Here is an 18,805-nt window from a genome sequence, read left to right as displayed (position 1 = left end):
ATCTCTAATGCTGCCCTTACAAAATTGCAGAAACCATAGAGGAGACCAAAATTCAGAAAATAATTTTATTAGTAATGATAATCAGATTAAACATTCCTTCCACCAAGCATTGTGTGTACGAGTGCCAAGTAATGTGGCAACTTTTGTGTGATTAGTTACGCATTTATACGCATAATACAGCTCTAAACATGACACAAATATTCGTATGCATCTACATTATGCAATGACTAACACATTCTATAAACAGTTCTAGACTAGTCCAAACTTTGTTTACACGTTTACTAAGAAATAAACATTAGTTTTTTTTTTTGGTGGCAAATGCGTTTGTGTGAACCTAATATTTTGATGGGACAAAATAAAAAAGGACAGAGCATATGTATGACCTATACTGTACAAAAAAATCATGTAAAAAGAAGCTATTTTACAACAAACCTCAGCAATGTTACCTCATGATTTATTCCAAAGTGGAGATGATTTTGCTGTTGTAGCGTAGCAGGAGCACATGCTCAAACTGTTCATCTGTGAGAGGATTTCCTTTTGGGTTGACGTTATTGCCCCCACTGTTGAAGAGCTGTTGTACAGGGGCACTTGATGGCAAAGTTGTATTGAACTTGATGAACACTTTTTTCACCCCTGGAAATTCATTGAGGCATTTCAGATCTTTCTTTGTGCCCTGCAGATACAGCCACACCTCTTCCGCTGCTTCTCTCTTTCCACATTTGTAGCCAGGACTTCCAGGTCCATACGAAAAGAATTCATCCTCGTGAACGGCGCCTCCATTAGTCTCTGGTTCTTCAGTCCCTTGGTCTACCTGTAGAACTTCAGTAATTAACTGTGCCCGAAGCACTTCCCTCTCCTCTTCTGGTAACCACCACAGTCTGAACTGAGGCGTGGTGACTGTGGCCAGCCTGGCATCAGAACTCTCAAACACCTGCTTGAAGCGAGTGTCAATTGCCTTTACCGTTTCTTCAATGGCCTTGGAGAAAAGGCGAGTGTTTGCTGCCTTTTCCTCAAGCTTTCTTTTAAGGGTCAACAATGTTGGTATCACGATGCCAAGAAAACACTTTTCTTCGCCCTGCAAAAGGTCAAGAGCAAAAGCCACTGGTTTGAAGACATCTGTATATTCAGTGAGGTACGATGTTTCATCAGGTGTAAAGTGAGGGACACCCAAAAGTTCGGTCAGTTCATTAAGTTGTGAATCATTGAGTGTCATCAGCTTATTAATGGCGTAGTATTCCGAGCTCCACTGATTCAGGCAAGGAAGTGTGAATTTCATGTTCGCAATGGATTCCATTGCAACTGCAGTTTCCATGGAGGACTCGGCCTTGTGCCATATCTTTGCACACTTTCCAGCTGCGCTGCTGCGAACTTTGCCAGCCGGTCCCTTTGTGACGGCCTCCGCTAGATCCTTCGATGCAATTGTGGTCAATGTTTGACCCGCACACCGCTGGTGTGGTGGTAAGAAATAACTCAGAAAGAAATCTCCACCTATATCTCCATCACAAAGAATACTGCCCAAATCCTCAAACTGACTTTGCTCCACTTCTTGCTCATCATCAGAAGAAAACTCTTTAAAGGCTTTGACGAAATTGTTACCGTTGTCAGTGACGGTTGCCTGAACTTTGCTCTCGATGTTAAAAGAAGAATGAGTTTCTTGAATTTTAGCAATAATTGTTTCACAAGTGTAGTTGCTAGGGATTCTTGTGCAGGCAAGAGCAGCAGACCTCCTTTCCAGATTGTCTTCAAGCCAGTGGCAAGTCATTCCAAAATAACTTCTGTCCTGCACTGACCATATATCAGCGGTTGTGCATAATGTCTGTACTTTGCTGAGTTTCGCTTTTAGCTCCGTTTTCATTTTATCAAATGCCATTTCAAGCCTAGTGACGAATGCATTCGGACTCATGACTCGTTTGCCTCTGCTTAGGGCTTCGATCAACTTCCTAAAGCCAGGTTGCTCTAGAATTGAGATGGGTTGCACATCCTCCACGATAAAATTAAAAACCAAGGCATTTAGCCTGGATTGTGATGTTTGATAATAAATGGTGGAGTCGTTCTTATCATCTTTTGCTTCCGATGATTCTTCCGTTTGATTTTCCAAAATGTTTGTTGCAAATGAACTTGATCCATCGATGCCTGCTGCTTCCCTTAATCTTTTCCTACACGGCACTGCATGTTTTCTCTGTAGGACAAAAACAATGAATCAAAACTTTTATTTACTTTGCTTAAATGAGATGATCAAAGCACAGTAAACAATAAAGCAGTTAAAAGATGGTAAATAGTTTAGACATGCGTTACACTACAACAGCAGTTTTTAACCTCGTTCCTGGAGAACCTTTTTCAAACAGTGCAGTGCATACTCTTAATGTCTTCCCCCCTCTCACATACCCATTTCAGCGACATGTCCAAAATCGAACAGCAGATCATTTATAATTGTAGGTTAAGTGATGAAAGTTTGGCATGTTTACAATTTCAGACACCATGTTTTGGAGTCTCTACTAATGAGCTGCGATTACGTTTAAGGTGACATGCAAAATGTTTAAATCCTACAAGAAATACATGTTAGAGCTGCACGAAATATGAACATTTTTGCTTAATATTGAATCAATTATATTTTTTGTGTTATTATATTTCCCATAGGTAATGCAATTGTTATTGGCTATTATTTAAAAATTATTTATTAAATTATCAAATAAAATAGGGAATATACATTTTTCTGATCTTATAATCTACAAAAAAACAACAACAAAAAAGGTCAAAATGCAAACATTTAGTCTTGTCTCTATTCCCACCAGTAATTTTTATTTCCAACTCTCTTTTCTAGGACACTAGGTTCACCTTTGAGACTGATCTAGCCAACAGCATATCAGTACCTGCTGGAAAGGCAGGTATAAATGTAGCAAGACCTCATCTAATTGGTCCAATTTGGATAAACAACTTGCCATGCAACACAAATGCTTGGCACATAAAATTAAATGTAATGCATTGCACCTCTCTGCGATATGGATATTTCATATACTATTATCACAAAAACATTTATATATTGTGCAGCCCTAAAATGAGTTCCCTATCACCCCTATTTTAATAATTTTCTTTAAGTAGCATATTTAGGTTTGGAACAATTTAAGTATGAGGAAATTATTGCATTTTTTTTAAATACAATTACTTGTAGAAAGTAGGGCAAAAGTTTTCAAGCAAGCTGTACAAGAAGCGTAACGGTATGAGATGTTTATGGTACACTGAAATCGCTATAATCAAACATGATTTATTTCACACAGTATTTTCTATTTTATTTGTACTAATTAACAGTTGGGCTATAGATGTATTAGGAGCTTACAGAAAACACAAGCAAAGTTCACCTTTCTTACGCAATTAAGTTAATATAAATCTTGCGGAAGTGCATTTAGTTTGCGTATGTGTTTTATAAAAGGCGATCTACAATTTATTAGCTGGCGTTTCATAACATGTTCACTTACATTGAGCTTTGCAAATTCCATGGGGTGGTGGTCACGAAGATGGTGCTGCATGTTTGAAGTGTTGCCCGAACGTGCCGACACTTTTTTCCGACACATTCTACAAACTGGACGACCATCAGCAATGATGGTGCCTCCTGGGTCTTTATAATACCCAAAATACTCCCAGACTGCGGATTTCAGCCGCTTGGGTGGGAGAAAAAGAGGCTCAGGCTCCGACATTTCGATGTGCTGGTGTTTGCGCATCAGGTGAGGTGAGTGACACTTAAATAAAAGAGGAGAAAGGCGCAATTTAGACATTTATGATTCTCTCTTAAATTAAATGTATAGTTTTTTTTTTATAAACTCTAACTTGTTAGAATGTTACAATAACCTGTTGTAAAATCAAAACCGCCTGTATTTAAAACAGTGTACCATAAAACCATCATACCATTACTTTGCTTGGAACAAAAACATACTATTACAAACTTGCATGTTGCCCCAATCCTTTTATAATGCTTTATTTAGCGTGTAAAATCATGTTGAAGACTGTCAAGTGCACACATTCAATCCCATAATTCTGAACAACTAGAGAATATCCATGCATAACTAAGATATTTTTTAATAATAATAATAATGATATATTTTTTTTTTTAATTAACCACCAATACAATGAGGAGTGAATAGTTTAACATTTGATTGTTTCAAAGATGAAAGAACTGTAAAGCAAAGTTTTCTGACCAAAACTGCACTATGCACTGTATATTTTCATTGAAAGAAACCCTTGTTTTTCCTCTTTTAATTATCTGAATTTATTATTTTCTTATATTATAAACTACATGACATCCAGTTCATAAATGGTAATGTCGAACACCGCCTTTTCGTACAGAAAAGTTGAGACACTTTCCTAAACCAACCTGAAACCTTGACCAATCCTGCATTTTCAACTTTTATGGCAAGCCTTTAACATTTAATCTAAAAAAAATGTTGAAATCCATTATCATGCTAGTAGTATTTTTTTTTCCATAAATAATTAGTACTTATTCAGTTGGCTACATTCATTACATACTAGTGCTTATTCTATAGTCACTTGTACATTTTATAATTAGACTTTGCTACTTATTAATTATATGAAGCACTTATTTCATTACTGTTTTGATTTATGCATTCAGGTAATTAATAACAAGTAATATGTATTTACTAATATTTTTTAGGCACTTGTACTCTCATCTATTAATTAAACATTAGTTCTTATTTACTACATAATAGTACTTATCCATTAGGTTTTTCTACTTATTAAATAGGAACTAATACTAACTAGTTTGTTATATGCTAGTACCTCATTAGTTACTATCTGCTTGTTAAGGTGTGATGTCACGTGAAGCGGCTTCCAGGTCCAAGCGCTATATCAAACTTTATGTGGTGACTTAACAAATAGTAATAATAAGCGTTTACAAAACACTGTATTACTTTCCAAAATCACAATCGTAATTTATATACATCCATACCTAATAATATTTAGGCCCACACGGAATCTGCGCCCACAAGAATTTGCAGATTTTAGCCCATTATTGAGTCTATGTATTTACTTGTGTAAATTTGTGTCAATTTATATTTATTCAGTTTTAAATTTATTTCACTAATATTATTGTGATATAATAACAGCAATATTAAAATGTTAATATGATTTTTTTACAATACAGTTTGTAAAGTAATATTTTCTGTCTTTTAGTAGATATATGAGAGACTTGATACTCCAAAAATCGTTCTGCATAAATCTGCAGATTTATTTATTTTATTTACAAAAATTCTCCACAGAAATAGCAAAAAATGTCCGTAGATTGTTTAGCCCTAATATCCGATTGCCACAAGAGGATTCATTTTTTTTGTAAATTGTTAAAATATTAATGTCTGTGATGCAGCAAGTTTAAAGACTGTTGTGTACACTATGACTTTATATAAATGTACTTTGTGATATGACTTAAAATTGATAATAAACTAATATTTTCTCAACTTAAACAAATAGCGGTGTTGACCTGGAAACAGTATTTCATACGTCACGACTTAACAAGCGGATTATCTAGTCAATATACTCACTTATGTAAAAGGTTACTAGTAAAACAAAAATGAAACTAAAATGTTTAAGTGAGTTCTGATCTGGCCATTACGATTAGCCATAACAAGATAAATAAAAATGATGATCTGACTAAAAGATTAGAATTGTTTCTAGTAATAACTACAAAATATACTAATAAACAAGTAATAATACCAATTAAATAGCTACAAAGGCAAAAAAAGTTAATTTGTTACACTACAAATACCAGAAAACTTACTAGTCACTGCTAAAATAAGTTCCAGTATCTAATGAATAATTAGTAGTAATATCTACTTAATAACATTAAAGAAAAGCACTACACGCAGACAATGTATAAGAACTTAAATGCAAAGATATTAACTTGTAGAAAATAAGTACTAGTAACTTAAAAACAGAAACTGGTAGGTTTTGTGTATCAAACATTAAAACGGCTTGCCATAAAACTGCTGCCGTCCGCCATTTTCTTGGACGAGCTTTTGCCCTTTTTAACGCAAATCTATGGAGGACGTGCACGCTTCGATAGTTTTACAGTAAATTCCACAAACATCGAGCGAGATGTTGTTGAATTACTTGTAATAGCGACACAATAAGCATGTATCTCCCGCAAAGCACAATAACAAACAGAAAAGGCGACCACGCGGTACTACAACTCACTCTCCAAATGAACACGTATTAAAGTAAAATAATGCCACTGATGTGTTGTTTGCATCACTGTAGGGTCGACAAGAACGAAAGAGTTCGCAGAACAATAGTAAATGCATTGTTTAAACGTAAGAAAGTATTCTGCAAACCTTATCTAAAGCAAAATATTTAAGATAACATACAAAAATATAAATGAAGAGCTTTATGTTGTTATTACTAGGCGAAAACTAGACTTAATTTAACTACGATCAAACTTTTTACATTTACAGAAGAAATTAAGTTTGCTCTGAACTCAAAACCACTCCCACTTTTGTTGATTATTTGCCCACGTTTCGCTCCAAACTTACCCTGAAAAACAGTTCAACTAAAAACCAGCGCCTACTTGCGTTTATTAGTCACTAATTTGCATTGGTTATACATTACATGTTGTTTGCTTTTGCTCAAATTTAGGAGTGTGGCAAAAGTATGTGGCTGGGACCCACCAGGGAATCCAAAAACAGTCTACTTTTGCGCAGTAATGTTGGCCCCTCAAACTCAAAATACACAATAAAAGCTGCAATCATTAGATATGGATTTGAGAAAACGTGCAAAAGTACCTCTAAATGCTTCTTCAGATTAGACGTGGAGTCCCTTGCGGTGGACAAGATGTTGATCTTCGGGAGGCAGAGGTTGCACTGAACAGTAATGTTTCTTCCTCTTGTATCCCTGTACGTGAAGTAGTGTTTGTGCATCCAGTGGTCAAAAGCTGTACGAGATCTCTCCATCTTCACACGAGGCTCCGGTCTGGACAGCGCTTTAAAAACGTAGGAACAAACACAGTAAATTGCGTTCGCTTAGTACTATTTAATAGTGTAATAAATAAATAAATAGAATATATCCTATTCCAGATGCAGACTCTAGATTTTTGTAATCTAATTACGTAATCCAAATATCGAGTAGTCCGTTACTACCAAACAACAGAGGCGCATTTCCTGTGAAACGTTTTTCTTCTCTTTCCCCTTTGCTGGTTTGGCGGAGGATAGACCAAAGTTGCTCATTACCGCCATCTTTTGGCAGAAAACAGTTTTCCCCCATATTAAATCATACTTTAGTAATTGAATGTAAATATACTATAGTGAATTGAATGGTTTAGTTTTTTGGTCAACTATTTCATGTATTTATTTTTAATTACCTCTAGTTTATTAATAAAGCAGATTTAAGTTTTCAGCGTTTAGAGGGAATGCCCTCTTTAGTGTATGATTCTGACCTATGTTCTGATTAGCTATTTTAGACGTTACTGCAGGTCAAATGATACAAGCTATGTGTCTAATTTGACTTTACTTAGAAGCTCTATGTTGATACAAACACCTATTTTAAATTAAAAGTGTCTTGTGAACAATGTTCTATATGCACAGCTAGTGTTTTTCAGCCGTTGAACTTCCGGGGAAAGGTTTATGTGACTGTTTTCAATTTCATAAGGTTTCTTTTACAGCATCAATGTTGTAATGTAATTCTAATATAATCAGTTAAATAGACTTGAGCATCTTTTTGGTTGTTAAAGTGTAAAAAGAGACGAAAGATGCAGTATGCCTTAAGCGCAGACACTATCATTAGCAGCAGGCAAGTACAAAATCTCCATTAAAATTACTGGGGTAAAATTGATTTCCAAATTTTAAAGACATGGTGCAGAAAAATATAATTTAATGCAGTGCTTTTTGTTTGGTCTGATACCAACTTTATATTGTATTTCAACCAGGCAGTGAAGATAGCTTTTTTTTTTTAAGAAATCAGATCTTAAACATAGCAAATTTGTATGGGGTGACAAGTCACCGGAAGCCGTGGAGCTGGCTGACTGAAACTAAAAGTCTGTGTGCATATAGCCCATCATGATGTCTGTTGTTCATCTTGCTCCTGCCAGTTTCAGGATTGTTGAATGAATTTTTTCTCACATATTGACACATTCACAATAGTATGAACCATTATAGGAGTAAATAAATGTGTATTTATATTATCTATTATTTTATTTAATAATATTACTATTTAAAATACAGACCAGACTGAATTATTCCTCAGTATTGAAGGGCTGACCCCTATAGATCTTGTATTGACATCCTTCAGGGGGGTCAAGCGCCAATTAAGAATGTCAATTGCCCCAACCCCCTCTGTAATTTGCACCCTGGGTTTAGTCCTATACTGTTGTGTTATGCTAATTATATGGTAAGAATTGTGTGGTAAAAGGCCAACAATAACTATAATAATATAAACAGAGTGCTACAATGTACCTCAATGTAGGCTACTGCAATATTTATTACAGTTTACCAGTACGCTATACATTTACACCTTACGTCTTTTGCTTCTTGTAACTCTTCAAAATGTAACTTTTTTTCATAGCAAAATCTGATAACAAAAAATAGGCTACTTAACCTTTCAAAATATGCATCTGTTCATATAAAATAACTTAATTGTATATTTTTTTAAATATTATATATTTTATGTACATTTTGGAATATTTACAAGGTATTAAAATGGCAGATGGATGCAATTTTTTTCATTCCTGTTACCAAAAAGCATGGTCTTTTAAAAAGCATGAATAAAAGTAGATTAGGTATTTACTTTGTTTTTCCTTTAAGAAAGTGCTTTTCTTTTTAAATATGGTTTGTAACATTTTCAAACATTTTATATTTGTGATTAAAAATCTCTATACACGTGTGCAATACATATATACTGTATATATACTGTATATACATACAAAAATATATATATTAAACACATTAAATTAATGCGGTTTTTGTCCGGGCCGTGGTACACTGGACCAGCTCTATACCCTCACCAGGGTGCTCGAAGGTTCATGGGAGTATGCTCAACCAGTCCACATGTGTTTTGTGGACTTGAAGAAGGCATTTGATCGTGTCCCCCGCGGCATTCTGTGGAGGGTGCTTGGGGAGTATGGGGTCAGAGGCGATCTGTTGAGGGCTGTCTCGTCCCTGTATGAACAGAGTAGGAGTCTGGTTCGCATTGCCGGCAATAAGTCAGATTTGTTTCCAGTGCATGTTGGACTCCGGCAGGGCTGCCCCTTGTGACCAATTCTATTCATAATTTTTATGAACAAAATTTCAAGGCTCAGCCTTGGGCTGGAGAGGGTCCGGTTTGGGGAACACAGGATTTCATCTCTGTTATTCGCAGACGATGTTGTTCTATTGGCTTCATCAGACATGCACCTTCAGAATGCACTGGGGTTTGCTGCCGAGTGTGACGCGGCTGGGATGAGAATCAGCACCTCCAAGTCCGAGGCGATGGTGCTCCACTGGAAAAAGGTGGTTTGCCATCTCCAGGTTGGAGAAAGGTCCTTACCCCAGGTGGAGGAGTTTAAGTATCTCTGGGTTTTGTTCACGAGTGAGGGAAGGATGGAACGTGAGATTGACAGGCGGATTGGTGCATCGGCAGCAGTAATGCGGTCGATGTACCGGTCCGTTGTGGTGAAGAAGGAGCCGAGGCGAAAGGCAAAGCTCTCGATTTACCGGTCAATCTACATTCCTACTCTCACCTATGGTCATGAGCTTTGGATCATGACCGAAAGGACAAGATCTCGGAAATAAGCAGCCGAAATGAGTTTCCTTCGAAGGCTGGCAGGGCGCACTCTTATGGATAGGGTGAGGAGCTCTGACACCCGGGAGGGGCTCGGAGTAGATTCGCTGCTCCTCCACATCAAGAAAAGTCAGCTGAGGTGGCTCGGGCATCTGTTTCGGATGCTTCCTGGACGCCTACCTAGGGAGGTGTTCCAGGCATGTCCCACCGGGAGGCGGCCCCGGGGAAGACCCAGGACACGCTGGAGGGACAATGTCTCTCGGCTGGCCTGGGAACGCCTCGGGATCCCCCCGGAGGAGCTGGAGGAAGTGTCTGGGGATAGGGAAGTCTAGGGTTTTCTCCTAAGACTGCTGCCCCCGCGACCCGGCCCCGGAAAAGCGGCAGAAGATGAATGAATGATGAACACGTTAAATTCCATAAGTCCTGTACTGTGCAACTAAAAGCCCTATTAGCAGATTAAGTCATCTTTAAGCTTGGAACAGACAGTAATTTAGCAGAAGATGATCTCAGAAAGCACAAAGGAGTGTACAAATGGAGAAGATCAGAAAGAAAATGACATGCCAATTTATTTAGAGCTTTGTATGAGAAATGTAGTATTTTGTTATATGATTAGAGTTATTAGGGATGTAAGAATTTGAGTTATATGATCAAAGAATCACAAGAGCAGCTTACAAGATGCTAAATTCTGAATTATCTGTAATCACAAAGTAGTTCATAAGGCATGCAAATAAGAGAGAAATACAATATTCAATCCCAGATGTAGCCAAAGCATGAACAAGACAGTTTTAACCCAAAAAATCCAGTCTGTCAGATGAAGAGTCAGGGATTCAAATAAATGAAGTTTACTGAAGATAGTTCATTAGCATTTCAGATACTTCATCAGCAGAAGCCAGCTTCAACACTCGCAAAGAGTTTGTAGGCCACTCTGCTTACAATATCAAAGCAACAAGATTTATACTGTAATATGCATCACTTACCTTGTCATACAAATTAGCCTTTTAACCAGATTGGTTAAAATCCCGATAAACAATCCCTGACGAGATACACAGAGATGGGGTCTGATCCTCTTTCAAGATAGGATAGAGACAGGAGTTGTAAGTCAGACAGCCACTAAGCTATTCACAGCTGACCCCGGACCTGAAAAAATTATCCACAAATGAATAGAACATGAACACACACACACACACACACACACACACACACACACACACACACACACACACACACACACACACAAAAAGTACAATCTGTTTCATACTCAAGGTTGTTTCTTGCACTGTCAGCCATCTTATCAAAACTGGTTCAAAACTGATACAATTAACATCCAAACTCACAGCTTGCTACTAAACAGAATTATTTAAAAAGTCTGAATTCTTAAGAATTCTTTCAAAAAAATAAAAAATAAATAAATAAAATAATTTTACACAGTAAAATGTACATCTTTTTCCAGCTGTTCAAGTAGCATCAAACGTCCATTTGAGGCCCATAGCCAGCCTGGTTCTTTTTCTTTTTTTCTTAAAAAAGTGGACTTTGTTTTGCAGTTTTTCACCTCATTTTCTATTTAATAATGAGGTTTAAGCATACTCCATTTAGTGATATTTTAAGCTATATTTTTAGCTGGATTAGCTTGTCAGATAGTCAATTTTTGATGTACCAAAAGATTTAAAATAAAGAAATTTAAATACTAAGTTACTACATCATAAACTATTAGGAAAAAAATGTAGCCTGTTTTCATATACTAGACAAATAAAAAACTGGCCAACACATACAGCTTTCCTCATTCAGAATTTGACCATTTGAATAAAAACAATTAAAACTTAATAATAATCTAGAGCTTCACGATTTTTTCTAGCCTCTCTTGAAAATTTAAATATTTTAAACCTTTTACTGTTAAAATTAACTTTAATATAGGCCGCTTTTAGAGCTTCGGATCATTTCATTGGTCAATTTTTTCTTTCATGAATAAGGTCCAAGATTTAGAATAAAGTTAGGCTTCTTATAAAATGTTTTTTCTATTTAACAATAGGTCACTGGTGAAAGCTGACTTCATATATGTCATATTCTGCGTGGTCTTAAAACCTTTGATGGTTTTTTTGCACAATTTATGATGGCATAGCAGTCAAAATAGAACAAATGAGAAGATAGTGGCAAAAATTCTGGACCATTGGCAAGTTCTGGACCTTTGTTAGTGGGGGGTAGGCTTGCATTTCCACATGAGAGGTTTCTGTGATCTCTTCAATGGGCCTGAAGATCCTGAGGAAACATCATTTGGCATACAGAAAAAACAATGACACACATATTATTTCAGTTTTACTCTGATAAGGGATGACACTAAGGTAATCATATAATTCAGGCCCTTACTAGGGGTGCCCAAACTTTTTCTTATGGAGGGTAAAAAACCAAACATGATTGAGGCTAGTGGGCCGAAGTTAAATATAGTTACCATTGGGTAATTTTCTAATTTATTCATTCATTCATTCATTCATTTATTTTTGTTTTGGCTTAGTCCCTTTATTCATCAGGGGTCACCACAGCAGAATGAACCGCCAACTTACCCAGCACATGTTTTATGCAACAAATGCCCTTTCAGCTGCAACCCATTACTGGAAAACACCCACACACTCTCATTCACACACATACACTACGAACAATTTAGCTTACCCATTTCACCTGTAGCACATGTCCTTGGACTTGTGGGGAAACCAGAGAACCTGGAAGAAAACCACATGGACACATGCAAACTCCACACAGAAATGCAAACTGATCCAGCTGAGGCTCAAACTAGCGACCTTTTTGCTGTGAGGCAACATCACTACCCACTGTGCCACCATGCCCCTCCTCCCCCCAGTTTATTTAATGATATTTAAAAAACTTATTAGAAAGCATTGCTTAATATTAACAAATATAGTATATTTTTTACATTTTATATTGAACTTATTACAGTAAACAATCTTATTCATTACAGAATTACACTGCCTTTAGCTTGATTTGTACACCAATGTCTCCTGCATAGTTCTCTATCCGTCGAGTGACAGTATTTGCATTTTAAAAAATCTGATTCATTCATTTGTTTTCCTTCGGCTTAGTCTCTATTTCAGAGGTCGCCACAGCGGAATGAACCGCCAACTATTCCAGCATATGTTTTACAAAGCAAATGCCCTTCCAGCTACAATTCAGTCCTTAGAACAATTCTGATTTATTTACAACATTTAATTGAAACATTTAATTTGTTTGTTATTTTGTAGCTCAATAAAACAAACAAACAAAAAAATGTTGCGTCAAATCAAAAATTGCAATCTCTGTGTTAAAGGGATTTGACCCAAGCCCTCTCTACCATTCTCACTCTCTTCTCAGACGGGATGGTTGGCCAAATCAAAGGTTACAATGTGCCAACTTTGACCCACAGGCCCTACTTTGGGATTTACTGCTTTAAAAAATGTCTTACAAATTCTATACATTATACATTCTTACTATAATTTCTTATTTTAAATTCTTTTTTATAAATATCCATACAAAATACTTAAAATAAATTGACATTTTAAAAGAAAATATTCTATATGTTATGTGAAGAGATTCTGACAACAGAAGTGTGAGGTGTGGATCCACGTACAATTTATTACAAGAATGGTCAGGCAGGCAAATGGTCAACAGGGTCAAACAGGTACATGCAGAGCAATCCAAAGTTGTGGTCAAAGAACAGGCAAATAGTCAATACAGGCAGCAATGAATCAAAACAAACAGACAAAACAAAGGGTCAAACCACGACTAGGCTAAACAAGGAAAACCACATCGTAATGCTCATAGATAAACAAAACTCAGCAACTAGTGTGTGTGTCTGTGCTGCTTTTAAAGTCCATGAAATCTGCTCTGAACAGCTTCAGTGAGTGTTAGCAATCAACGGAAAACTGGAACAGGTGTGAGTGTGTGGTGCATGACAGGATTTGTAGTCCATATGGTTACAGATTTGTAGTAATGATTGAAAGTGAATGATTCCCAGTGATCTACAAGCCTGTATCGTTTGTGATTGTGACACTATAATTCATAAGAAACTTTAAGTTGTAAATATAAAATTCTATAACTTTAACTATATAACTTTCTATAACTTTTCTATAATTTTTTTTTTCAAAATGTTTATTTACGTTTAAAAATAGAAAAAAAAGTACCTAAGATAAAATTGATAAAAACATTTTAATAAACAAAATATCCTATACTTAAAATTTAAATTTATATAAAAGTAATATTTATTTATTTTAAAGAAAATGTATTACTCAAATGACCACACATGTGTGTACCATTTATGCAAGCAATTGACCTATAAAAATCACAGATAGTCCAATGAAATACTGTGTATATGTGAGTTTGTCAAGTCATCCTTGTTAAGTACAAGTATATCCTCAACTAACAATGTACATTCCAGGACCTTTGCAAATAGTTAGACTTGTTATTTCCTATTACACAACTCCTCCAATAACTGTAGTCTGTCACAATACACTTCCTGCAGTTAAACAGGAATTTTTTACTTCACTGACCCTGCAACATTCACAGAGCATCATTAAATGTTCATATATTAAGCCTCAATGACATTACCATACACAACATCACTACAATAATATTCAATATCTTATACACTACAGGATTTACACTACAAGTCAAAAGTGGGATGAGTATGATTTTTTAAACGGCTGCATTTATTTGATCTAAAATATGCTAACAATTGTAAAACATAAAATAATGGATTTTGTTTTGCATGTAGTTCAAAATGTAATTTATTATTTTGATTTAAAGCAGATTTTTTTATCACAAATACTTAAGCCTTAAGTGATCTGTCAGAATTCATGATAAAATGATGGTCTTCTGCTCAAGACACACAATTATTATGATTATTTTTATGATTATGATGATTATTATTATTGTTAGTGTTGAAAAATGTTGAGATGCGTGTGTCATATGTTTCCATATTTGTGATATAAAACCATTCAGAAGTGTCTTTTATTTTATTAGTTTTTATTATTATTTTATTGGCAATTACATATCAATGTATAGTGTAATCTTTTATTTAATTTATTTTTCATCAAATAATTATACAAAGTAAAATGTTTACACAAAACTATAAAGCATGTAAAAAATATTTACATAATTTAAGAATCCTAATTATAAGAATCATCATTACTGATAATAATTTAACATGAAATCAGCATATTATAACGATTTCTGAAGGATCATGTGACACAAGTACTAACGTAATGATGCTCAAATTTCAGCAGATGAATAAATTACATTTTAATGTAATGTAATAAATGACATTCATTCAAAATAATTATTCTGTTATATTATTTCACAAGTTTACAGTTACTATATTTTTTTATTCAATAAATGTAGCTTTGGTGAGCAGAATTGGATTTTTTCAAAAACATAAAAAAAAAATCTGATTTGTCCCAAACCTTTGAATGATACAGACTGTTTTTTTAAAGTCACATTTACTAGTGTGACAAAAGTATGTATGTGTGATTTGTGATCTGTCATAAATACAAAAATATATACAAAAACTCTTTTGTACAGAAGCACCACAAACTAAAGACTGATTTCTCTGTAATAATAAAAAAACTGTCATTGACAATCATGGTCTAATTTACTGCATATTTGGAAGTTTGGTTGATTGTCGAGTTCAATCATTTTGGAATTAGAAATATTATTTGATCAATGCAAGACAAATTTTGATTGCTTTTTCTTTTTCTTTGCTTGAATGTTATACCTTACTGTCGAATTCTGCTTCAGAGATAAAATGTACATAATTTAAACAATGTGCTATAGATGTGCTAAATTTAAATATGAGAAATAAAACAACTAAATTGCAATGTTTTTCTGCAAATGTATTTGCATTTTACATATAGGCTACTAAATTGAGTAGGAAGTAACAATTGCATGTATTGTTTAAGCAATAATGTAAGTTGCGTTATGATTGCATCATCCATAACTACATCCAGAAATAGCATGATGCAATTTATATCATTATGCTCTCATTTATTATAACTTATTTATTCTTTTTTTATTCCTATTCAATCTTTCATTGCCAAGGTAAGACTCCTTACAAAAAATAACTAGTTTTACTATAAAATAAAAATGTACATAGTTAAACCATGGTAATCACAAATAACCCATGGTTTTGCAAGACAATGGTTTAACATATTTGCAGTGGTGGAAAGAGTACTGAAAATTATATTCAAGTAAAAGTAAGTTTCATTACTTGCCCAAAAATGTAGTGCAAGTAGAATAAAAATATCTGTTGTAAATATGACTCATGAGTAAAAATAGGCCTTTGTAACATTTGTAACATGTAACATTTTGTAGTACATTCAGTAATTAAGGCTATTTGGCGATTTTATGTCATCATACAGTAGGCATCCTTCTCATCAGTGACATGCGGTCTAACCAGACTAAAATCTCCTGGTTGATTGCATTTAAAGATTTTGGATATCTTTGATACATGTCTTGAAATTTTTCATTACGATGCAAAATTATTTGATTGGACTGGAATAGCAGGACTGATTTTTCCACTTTTAGCCAATCCCCATAGACAAGAAAAAACTAAGTAGTGACTGCAGGATGAAGGAAAATAGAGTACCGATACAGCACTAAAAATGCTCTTAAGGGAAAGTAAAAGTGCACATTTTAAAACTACTAAACTAGTAAATTACAATTCCTAAGAAAAACTAAAAACCTAAAGTTTTTAAAGAAAAAGTAATCTTCAGATCTTTAGACAGTATAAAATCTTAAAAGAGTTCAGATCTTTAGACAGTATAAAATCTTTAGACAGTATAAAATCACATCTAATCAAGAAGTCAATGCCACCTACTGTGCAAAATACTGCAGAAGAACCTGTAAACCACATACTGTTTGTATTACACAGAAGTTATCTTAGCCATTGAATTTTCTTCTTCATTCTTCTTCTTCTTGTGGGGTTAATGGCGGTTGGCAGACCAACTTACATGGTGCATTCCCGCCACCTACTGTATAGGAGTGTGGAGCACATCATGTAGAAAAGGAATGAAATCAAAAGATTTTTTTTTACCTACATCACACGACGTCACACGGGTTCAACCGTGCATACCGGTTGCAAAAAAAAAGACCAGTTGCAATAGCAAACATGCTGTGTTGTGTGGTAGGATGCCAAAATCGAAAGTCCAAAAATAGACAACTTAAATTTTACCGTACACCACACAGCTTTTGATGCCAACCGCAGACATCTTTGGCTAACAGGGAGTTAAATGAGGACTTAATTAAAAATGGTCGACTCTGCAGCTCTCATTTTATCAGGTAAGTTCCCGCTATGCTGAATCATACACTTTACTCATTTTTGATTGCAGTACTGATTTCAGCAAAAACAGGTAAACATGGTGATCATGGAACATTATTTATTTCATTGTTGGCATCCAAAGACTTGTAGGCCTTTAACTTCTCTCCTGTAAAATCACTTGGAGTTTCAGTGAGAAAGTTGTATGTTTTGGGCTGGATGCTTGGCCATTTCATCTCATCCAATATCCATTGAGAAGGTGCTATCGCAAATGGACCTGTCAGACAAACGCCACTCACTTTAATGATAATTTTACTAGGTGACAAGCTGTTATAATATTTAATAAAAAATTTAAATTATATATATATATATATATATATATATATATATATATATATATATATATATATATATATATATATATATATATATATATAATATGTAATCAATAAAACTTATCTCTAATACAACAACAAACTCTGTACCGCATCGAATGTCATTCCCTCGCGCTTCCGTTTTTTTCTGCAACCTCGATGCATGCGCATCCTGAATGTTTACAAACCAATAATTCGCCTTTATGATAAGAATGGAGGGAATGAGATTACCAGGGGGAAGAGAGAACAGGGAAAAATAAATGAGTTAAAATAAAATAAAAAGGGAAATTTGATAGAGGGAATAATTTTTTTTTAGAAATTAATACCTGAATAAATGTACAATTCTTTAATTTTACTAAACCATTCTTAAATTATATTTATCAATTTTGTTTTTAAGTAATTAATTAATTGCTGTATTATTTTAATTTGATTTTAACCATTTCCTAACAAGGTCTAAAGTGTCAGATTATTTATACCGTATAACAGTCGGTCTCATGCGTTCCTATTCTGTACCTGTATTGATCTAACAAACAATGACCAACACTCAGCCTTGTTATCACCACATCATTTCTTCAATTACCAAACTTATTTCTAACAACATCCACAAATCCTTGAACACAATGCATATGCCTACCTTTATCTCCATTATCCCACTCCCTCTGCCATTTAATACCTATTTCCTTTGCAATCATGCTTTTCTCTTCAGACTTACTAAATGTTATTTTAATTTCTAATTGAGTTTGTTGTAATGCTTGTTTAGCCAGCTGATGTGCCTCTTTATTGCCGACTTCTCTTATGTGACCAGGAACCCACAAGAAGCTCACAAAAAGTCCATACAGTCTTGCATCACCTCATTCACCATGTCCTGTCTTGCTATAGATGTTTCACTAATTAAGCTATTTATTATTGACAGACTGTGCATATTACTGAACTTAAAGGTTGCACTTGCCATTTAATTTTTAGAACTCTGTTTGTATGAAAACAGTATTAATGCATAAGGTATGTATTTATTTATTATTTTATTTATTAAAGAATGAAAATATACAACAACAATCAGGAGATAAATATAAGAGAGATACAAAAGAGGAAAAATACAAGCTAAATTAGCTGCAGAAAGAAAAAAAGGCTAACAAAACAAAGGAAGGGGTAAGTAAATTACAATTGTATAAAAGTGTATGAAAATAAATAAATTAAGAGCATTACAGGAAAGCTATCTAACTCAAATCAGAGTCAATAGACAACAGTTCTTTATAGAATCTAACACATTTTTTGTTGTTACACGTACGGAAAGGTTTGAGCAGTGAGTCAACTTCAATCAGAAAATTTCGCAAAGTAGGGACTGAAGCCATGGATTTTTGCTCATGTATAAAAAAAAATCCAAACAAGATAA

General features: G+C 34.6%; 1 protein-coding gene across 7 annotated transcripts; it reads right to left on the bottom strand.

Annotated features, from left to right (window-relative positions):
• Positions 1-51: 51 nt before the first annotated feature.
• On the bottom strand, positions 52-16,705 carry zbedx (zinc finger BED-type containing X). 7 transcript variants are annotated; one of them, XM_073953173.1, is made up of 7 exons: positions 16,604-16,705; positions 12,412-12,461; positions 11,913-12,003; positions 10,728-10,887; positions 6,783-6,979; positions 3,474-3,734; positions 52-2,179 (listed from the first exon to the last, which is right to left on the bottom strand). In XM_073953173.1, the coding sequence occupies exons 5-7, from the start codon at positions 6,948-6,950 to the stop codon at positions 455-457; spliced, it is 2,154 nt and encodes a 717-aa protein (XP_073809274.1). In that variant the 5' UTR covers positions 6,951-6,979; positions 10,728-10,887; positions 11,913-12,003; positions 12,412-12,461; positions 16,604-16,705; the 3' UTR covers positions 52-454. The 7 variants fall into 7 exon arrangements, with proteins under 7 accessions (XP_073809274.1, XP_073809273.1, XP_073809277.1 ...); XM_073953172.1 differs by having other exon boundaries at positions 11,931-12,003; XM_073953176.1 differs by lacking the exon at positions 3,474-3,734.
• Between the last annotated feature and the right edge of the window lie 2,100 nt (positions 16,706-18,805).

This window comes from Danio rerio, chromosome 6 (genome assembly GCF_049306965.1).
Source record: "Danio rerio strain Tuebingen ecotype United States chromosome 6, GRCz12tu, whole genome shotgun sequence".
Taxonomy (NCBI): domain Eukaryota; kingdom Metazoa; phylum Chordata; class Actinopteri; order Cypriniformes; family Danionidae; genus Danio; species Danio rerio.
Note: the sequence above shows the minus strand (reverse complement) of the source record. Positions and strands in the feature narration are given on the sequence as shown.

What these genes read in the sequence shown, in the direction of transcription:
- zbedx (XM_068221765.2), bottom strand. Translation starts at nt 7,260, where the DNA reads ATGGGGGAAAACTGTTTTCTGCCAAAAGATGGCGGTAATGAGCAACTT. An exon ending in AAATGCGCCTCTGTTGTTTG is followed by an intron (nt 6,980 to 7,136) that starts GTAGTAACGGAC and finishes ACGTTTTTAAAG; the next exon opens with CGCTGTCCAGACCGGAGCCT. An exon ending in TGGAATTTGCAAAGCTCAAT is followed by an intron (nt 2,180 to 3,473) that starts GTAAGTGAACAT and finishes TTTGTCCTACAG; the next exon opens with AGAAAACATGCAGTGCCGTG.